Here is an 8,788-nt window from a genome sequence, read left to right on the forward strand (position 1 = left end):
ATATTCAGTGGACAAGAATTTGTAGCCGATAATAATAAAAAGAGGTGGTATTATATTGGTAGGGTATCCAAAACTGTAATTGTAAATATTATAAGCAAATATGTAACTGATAATCTATCATTAAAAGAAGGTAATGATAATGCCTTTATCATATGACAACTTAAAACTATAGGAAGAACTAATTCGTTTAAAATTAGGGTTGACTTTAAGTACAACGATACAATGAACTGTGCGGAATTTTGGGCAGATGGAATTATTCTAAGACGATTTACTTTAAAAAGAAAGGTAACTCAAAGAAATAACAATGATGTTATTCTTAATCCGTCTTCTTCTGATGATGGGAACAAATCTAAGAATATTCCATAAAATTTTTCCCAATAAGACGACCATCTTTGTGCATCAAAAGGCTATTACAGTGTCATTATCAAAATGTTAGAGGACTACGGATAAAACTTAATACCCTCTCTGAATCAGTAACAGGGAATAATTATGATATACTGGCATTTACTGAAACCTCATTATATGATAGTATAGAGAGTAATGAACTAGGCATCTCACAGTACAATATATAACTCAGTGATAGATCAAGCTCAACCAGTTCATGTGAACGACTTGGAGGAGTTCTTACAGCGATTAATAGGAACATTTATTCAGTTTTAGTCAATCATCAATTTAACCCTACGTTAGGCGCCTGGTATTTTTTAGCGGCCCTCGACGCGTGGTCTACATATGTAGACCATTTTCTTTTATTATTAATTGACATCTGATGTGATAAATTTTTAAAAGGATATACAAAATAGATTTTTTTATACATATATTTTAACATAAATTTCATTTTAATTAATATACATATATCTGTGTCTAGTTATTTAAAAAAAAAACGGAAAGCATGTTTTTCTACCTTTATTATTTTGGGATAAGTTTTGAACAACAACATAAAATTCTTAGTGCGCTAAAATTAAAGCAAATGTAATTTTCTGATACTAATACATACTAAGCTTACCTAATATTACAAAATTGACAAAAAAATCATTTGAAAGTCATGAAAGTGAGCACAAAATAAGTATATACATATTTAGTCGGTTAAACAGCTAGTGCACATATCTGGCATGTGTTGTTTGCATTCTAATAGTTGCATTTTACACAAGCTTTTCTTGTAGAATTGATGCAGGCTCGAGGACAAATATGACAACGTCCTACCTAATTTTCTGGTTTTGCCGGTGGAGCAGGCGGGGCTTCAATTCCAAGAAGAGCATGCGCGCGTCTTCTTAGTTCTACTGGCACGTAGGTGTTAGTTAACCTCGCCTCTATCTGAGGCTTGATCAATTCCCAAGCAAATTGCTCAATAAACTCACTTCTCTTGACTTTGGTTTCAAAGGGATGATTTCCTTTATATACGCAAAGAGCGTTTATACCCGATATATTCAAAAGGTCGAAAAATATTACCATTGGCCAACGACACGTGTTTCTTGCAACATTGTAGTTTACACATAACTGATCGACACAATCTACACCAATTTTAGTTTTGTTATATCGGGTGACGATATCAGGTTTTTTGGAATCCCCTGTTTTTGGATCAATGGCATTATCGTGGTGCATTGAAGATACCAAAATAACAGACTTGTTTCTTTTGGGACAATAAGACACCAACGTCATATCCTCCTGAAAACCAAAGATAGAGGTTTTCTCTTCTCTTTTTTTATTAGGGACTCAGCGGGGATCTCACGCTTATTCTTGCGCATTGTACCGAGAGTAGTTAATTTTTTTGATTAGCAATTTTCTGGTCAATGGAATACTGGTGAACCAATTATGGCCTGTAATATTACGGTGAGTTCCCTCTATTGGCTGCACCAATCGTAGTACAATATCTTCAGCAGTATTGCTAACCTTATACGGGCCATCAGGTTGAGTTCCGACATACGTTTCGAGATTGAAAGTGTAAAAAGTTTTTGCATCAATCAGCGCAAACATCTTTATCCCATACTTCGCTGGTTTATTAAGTATATATTGCTTTAATGAGCAGCGTCCTCTAAAAGCCAATAATTGCTCGTCAACAGTCAGATACGCACTAGGGATGAAATTATTTTGAAAATTAGCCAAGAAAATTTCGAAAACATTTCTAATGGGTGCTAATTTGTCTAATTCCCTCCTTTCTGTTCGCGTATTGATATCATCAAATCTTAAACAACGGAGTAGAAATCTAAACCGTTTGTCGCTCATAGCGAGGTAACATGATTCGACTCCATTGCTTTTGGAATTATCCCATACTTTGCGAGCGTTTTTTCTGGAACTTCTCAGTGTTCCTATTAAAAACAAAATTCCTATCAAAGCTCTTATCTCCGTTTCATCAGTTAATCTAGAATCCCGTGCCCTACAAAATCGCTCTTTTATGTTCTGAATATATATTATATTCGTTGAACAAACTATTATTCGAATAATTGCGTCAGACAAAAAAAGTTTAAGATAGTCAATTGCAAGCATTGCATTGAGGGCATCACGTTTTGGTCCGGGTAAGTATGTTAGAAGATTATGAGAACGCGTTCGCACTTGTACATTACCACAATCCTTTCTCGACTTTGTCGTCATATCCTTACCTTTGTAAAATTTGCCATCACCAATTTGTTTATCGTCGCTTTGTGATTCATCTTCATCTGATGTGAGTTCTAGTTCTCAGCCAGTCTCATGATCACTTTTTTCCACTATATTTTCATTTTCTTCTTCTTCATCTTCCTCATTTTCATCTACTTGGCTCTTGTCTCCACTTGATTCCTCTTCAAACCATCTTAACCATACAGCTGGGTATGTACTACTCTGTGTACGCCTTTTCTTAGAGTCAGACATGTTTCTCTGAAACAAAGAAGAAAAATACTATAAAATAATGTATCAAAATAATGCATACATTTGTGTAAAAACACAAAATTGAATATTTGACAAATATGAATACATTTCTGAGAAGTACAATTCAAGAAAAAACAACACTTACCAATTTATGACAAGTTTATTATATAAAAACACTACGTAGGTACTCGAAAAATAATTTCACACTGTTAGGCGCGTGGTCTACAATCGTAGACCAATCGTGTTTACACGTGTTTAAAAATTAGCACTTCACTAGCTCGCTGCAACGCACATATTGAACTTATAGATTACGGTGTTATTAATAGCTACTAAACGGCACAGCCTCATAGTATATCCCAACTCAAGACAATCGTCGTTCAAACAGATGTGGTCTACAGTCGTAGACCACGCGCCTAACGTAGGGTTAAAAACATTGAATATATTTTTGTTGAAGTTTTATTTGGAAAACAAAAGTGTCTTATGGGATGTGTTTATTTACCTCCAAACTCTCCATTATGTTTGTATAAAGACTATGTAAATTGTGTAGAAGGTATTTTATATGAAACACAGTACAGTTTGGTATATCTACTTGGTGATTTTAACCTACGAAATATTAATTGGGAAAATGATGAATATGGTTCAAGACTAATTGGAAATATTACTAACAAAGTTGAATGTAGTTCAGAAAGTTTTGCTTTTTTAAATCACTTTCAATTAAATAAAGTACCAAACTGTAATAGGGGTTTCTTAGAACTTATTTTTTCTAATATAAATAACATTGACTTAAAAATTGTTGATCAATCTTTATTCAAATGTGATAGCTATCATCCAGTCTTGTTCTTTGACATTATTGGAAATGATATTTTTGACTCTCTTAGTTATAATTATTTCTCTTTTGACTTTAAAAATGCTAATTATATCCTTATTAATAAATATTTGGGTTCAGTCGACTCTGATAGGATTATTGATGAGACTGATGTAAATAATAGCGTTGATAAATTTTATGAGTTGTTAGATTCCTGTATTAATCTATTTGTATATACCAAAAACTAGGTGCAAAAACTCAAAATTTCCGAAATGGTACACTCGTCATTTAAAACATATTTTATGTCAAAAGAAGATTGCTCATGCAAAATAAAAAATGACCGGATCTAAGAAGGATTATGATTATTTTTCTAATTTGCGTCAAGAATTTAGGGATTGTTTCAAGGTATGTCATCACCTAAATAATTTACAATCTGCTATGTATGATAAAAAAGATTTTTGGAAATATGTAAATAATAAAAGAAAATGTTTTGATTTGCCAAACACAATGAAATATGAAGATATAACTTCTGATAATTCCTAAAACATAGCAAATTTGTTTAGTAAATTTTTTAATTCAACCCAAGTTACTTAATACAGAGTATCCAGCTGTAAACTCTGATAATAGTCTTTGTGTTGAAATTTGTGATATTATTGTGTTAGATGTATTTGAATTTATATCTTACATTGATCTAAAAGCAAGTTGTGGACCTGATAATATATCTCCTTTGTTCATATTTAATTGTAGATTTATTCTGAGTTATATTTTACAAAAAATATTTAGTTTATCATTGAGCTCAGGTGTCTTTCCAGAGATATAGAAGAAAAGTTATATTATCCCAGTCCATAAAGGTGATAATAAAGAAAATGTTGAAAACTACCGAGCTATATCTAGAATTTCATTTTTTGCTAAATCTTTTGAAGCGATTGTAGCTGTAAAACTTGGTTCATTATTGAATCCTACTTTAATGCCCGACCAAAATGGTTTTATTCCAGGACGTTCTACTACTACCAGTCTTTTAATTTTACAAGAGTTTTTGTTGGATGGTCTTGAAGGGTATGACCAGGTTAATGTCATTTACACCAACTTTTCTAAGGCATTCGATAGATTTAATCATACTGTCTTAATCTCTAAACTTTATAATGCTGGTTTACATGGATGATTATTACGCTGGATGGAGAGCTATCTCACAGATAGACCTCAAATCTCTGGTGTTCCACAGGGTGGAGATTTATCTCCTCTGCTTTTTAATTGTTTTGTAAATGATATAAACAATTGTTTTTATCATAGTAATATTCTTTTCTATGCTGATGATCTAAAAACTTATTGAGTCATAAAAAATTCCAATGACTGTAGTTTATTACAGAATGATTTAAGTAGTTTATTGGATTGGTGTAACTTAAATGCTTTGAATTTGAACATAAATAAATGTAAGGTACTGAAATTTTTTAGAAAAAAACATCCGATTTCATTTGAATACCATATTGGACTGAATATTTTAGAGATAGTCACAACATTTAAGTATCCTGGGGTAATTTTTGACCCTACAGTAAGCTTCAGGGATCACTTTTCTTACGTTTCTAATAGATCCATGAAACTTTTAGGTTGCATGGAACGTAGCCTCTCTGAATTTGATAACATTTATTGTCTCAAAAATATTTACTGTTCCCTTATTAAATCGGTTTTGGAATATGGTAGCAATATTTGGTCTTTTCATTATAAATGCTATAAAGATCTATTAGAAAGAGTACAGAAAAAGTTCTTAAGATTTATTGCTTTTAAATTGAGAATACCTGTAAATGAAATTGAATACATTCTTTTGCATTAATAATTAGTTAAATTGCCTACTCTTGAAGAAATGCGAATATTGCTAGATGTAGCATTTATATATAAATTAATACAAGAAGGCATTGATGCTAGTGCTCTTTTAGAAAAGGTTTACTTCCGTACTTCCTGTAGAGACACCAGATCCCAAGACTTATTTTATTAAGAATTTCATAATCGAACTTATACTGTAAATAAACCCTTACAGAGAATGTGTAGAAATGCAAATAAATTTAATAGTAATGATTTTTTTCATTTATCACTACTTCTTCTTCCTTTGCCCTATCCGTTTCGGACGTTGGCTATTAACACGGCTATTTTGACTTTGTTTACGGCACTTCTGAACAGTTCGGTCGATGTTAGTCCGAACCATTGTCGCAGGTTATGCATCCATGAGTGTCGTTTTCTCCCCGGTCCCCTCCTACTGTCGATTCTTCCTTGGACTATTAACTGTAGCGGCCGGTACTTAGTATGCCTCATGATATGTCCGAAGTCCTCAAGCTTCCGTTTCTTTACGGTGAAGATTATTTCTTTGCTTTTGCCTATTCTCTGCATTACTTCCACGTTATTGATGTGGTCTGTCCAGGATATCCGAAGAATACGGCGATATATCCACAGCTCAAAGGATTCTAGTTTCTTCAGGGTGGCTTTCGTTGTGGTCCATGCCTCTGCTCCATAGAACAAGACCAGGAAGACATAACACTTGACCAGTCTTAATTTTAGTTCCATTGAGATTTTGCTTGTGAACCACTTTTTCATATTGTTGAACGCGTTTCGCGCTTTTTCAATTCGTGATCATATTTCTGTTGACTGGTCCCATTTTGTGTTGACTGTGGTTCCAAGGTATGTGTATGTCTTCACTTGTTCTATTTTTCGGTTGTTTAATGTCAATTGCATCGGAGGTTGTTGTGTTCTGCTGATGAGCATGCATTTAGTTTTGGTTGTATTGAGTTCTAAACCATATTCTTGACTTGCTGTGTGTATGCTTTGCATGAGTCTTTGAAGCTCGTTGCAGTCATTTGTGATAATAACTGTGTCGTCAGCATATCTAATATTATTGATGACCTCTCCGTTTACTTTGATACCCTCCGAAACTTCTCCCAGTGCTTCTCTGAGGATTTGTTCGAAGTATATATTGAACAGGAGCAGCGAGAGGACGCATCCCTGTCGTACACCCTTTTTAATATCTATCTTCCCACTGTGTAAGTTGCCCATCTTTATCTCAGCACTTTGGTTCCAATAGAGACTGGTTATTATGCGCAGATCCTTGCCATCAATATGCATCTTCCTGAGAATTTCCATGAGTTTATCATGTTTGACCTTGTCAAAGGCCTTGAAGAAGTCGATGAAGCACAAGTGGACGTCCTTGTGCATGTCTCTGCATCTTTGAATTAAAACTTGCAGACTGAAGATCGCCTCTCTTGTGCCCAATGCGCTTCGGAATCCGAACTGTGACCCCGATATATTTGCTTCGCATTTGTTATATATTCTATTGTGTATGATTTTGGTGAAAACTTTGGTAATGTGATTTATCAAGCTTATTAAGCGGTGTTGATCACAGTGTTTTGCACTTGGTGTTTTAGGTATGGCTACAAAGGTCGATCGAAGCCATTCCTCCGGAATCTCCCCTTTGTCGTGTTAAAAAGGCCTGTCAGAAAATCGAGAAAGTGGTCATCCGTTTCGCATAGGAGTTTTATGATCTCGCCCTGTATGTTGTCGGGACCTGGTGTTTTGTCGTTTTTTAGCGATGAAATGGCTTTTTCCACTTCAGACCTTAGTATTTCGGGTCCAGTCATGTCGTCAACTTGGTCCACTGTCGCTCTGCGTTTATCGTTAAAAAGTCGTTCTACGTAATCTTTCCATGTGTCAATGAGCTTCAAGTCGTCTGATATAAGGTTACCGTCTGCGTCTAGTGTCGGGTGGGGTTTATTGGTTTTCTTTTTAGTTGTTAATTCTTTGATCTTTTTGTGCATGTTGTGGTAGTCATATCTTCTGTTGCACTCTTCGATTTCATCGCATTTCTCCTTCAGCCAGCGTTCCTTCGCTTCCTTTATCTTTGTTTTTATATTGTGACTTGTTTCTTGATACTTCACTTGATTTTTGCATTTGTGTTGTCTTCTTTCTTCCATCATATCAAGGATTTCATCCGTCATCCATTCTTTCTTCTTTACGCGCTCCTGTAACAGACGTGTCTTGTTTGTCATTTCACAAGCTCTTTTTATTTCTTCCCATTTAGCAACTGTGTCTGCGTTCACTCAAGTTTCCAATGTTTCTTCTTAAGGATTCCTGTACTTGTTGTTTAATGTTGGGATCCTTGAATTTCCTAATGTTTATCTTGGTTTTTTTAGGCTTCCCTTCTATACGTTTTAATTTGATTCCCAGTTTACCCACCACTGGGTTGTGATCCGATTGAGCGTCAGCCTCGGGATAGGTTTTCACTGATGTGATTGAGTTTCTGAATCTTTCTGGTATGGCAATGAAGTCGATCTGGTTTCTTACATTTGTTTCTTTCGAGTCTGCTGGCGACTTCCAAGTGTAAAGTCTGCGAGGGGGCAGTTTACCACTACTAGTACAGTACTATTAAGAATAAGATCGAAAATACCTTTTTATGTAATCACATTGTATTTTAATAGTTTAAGTTAAATTTAAGTCGATTTTTAAACAAATGGCAAGTCCGTAAATAAACATTACATTACATTACATTACATTAAAAGTACACGATAGCCTTAAATGGTAGACTTCAGTTTCTTTGCGATATATCGATAAATATCGATTTATTGCGTTTATCGAATATTTCTAAATTCATTTTTATTTTTAATTGATTCTTATTTCAAATTATGCTCATTTTTTTCTTTTTATATACTGTTAAAAAAGTGTTTGTGTGACATGTATGCGAGTAAAATATTAAAAGCACATAAATATTTTATATCAAACTCGCTTTATGTATACATAATTTTTAGATACTATATGCGAAAGGTGCAATTTTGTTAAACCTCTCCAGGTAGTAAAATTGAATTTTACGCACACTGTACCTAAAACATATTTTAACGAAAGACTTTTTTTTTATTTAAATTAACGTGCATGTGAAGTCTATGGTTATTAGCACGGGATTTACATGGTATATATATAAATTACAAAATAATGTAGTTAACATTTAACATAAAGAGAAAATAATAAAAACTTGTAACATAACATTTATATTTTGTTGAGCAGTTGACTTTTCTCGAGGAATTTGATAACCTTGTTGTTGGTCTGTGCTGTTTAGAACCTCTTTGATGCCAGTACTGATATCGAGCTGTTTGCGTATTATGGAATAAAAAG

At 33.9% G+C, this 8,788-nt stretch overlaps 1 protein-coding gene across 1 annotated transcript; it reads right to left on the reverse strand.

The window, feature by feature from the left end:
* Window positions 1-1,200: 1,200 nt before the first annotated feature.
* LOC140451604 (uncharacterized) lies at window positions 1,201-1,656 on the reverse strand. The gene has a single exon (XM_072545451.1). It carries the CDS (start codon window positions 1,654-1,656, stop codon window positions 1,201-1,203), a length of 456 nt encoding a protein of 151 aa, XP_072401552.1.
* Window positions 1,657-8,788: the final 7,132 nt, after the last annotated feature.

The sequence above is a fragment of the Diabrotica undecimpunctata genome, chromosome 10 (assembly GCF_040954645.1).
Source record: "Diabrotica undecimpunctata isolate CICGRU chromosome 10, icDiaUnde3, whole genome shotgun sequence".
NCBI lineage: Eukaryota > Metazoa > Arthropoda > Insecta > Coleoptera > Chrysomelidae > Diabrotica > Diabrotica undecimpunctata.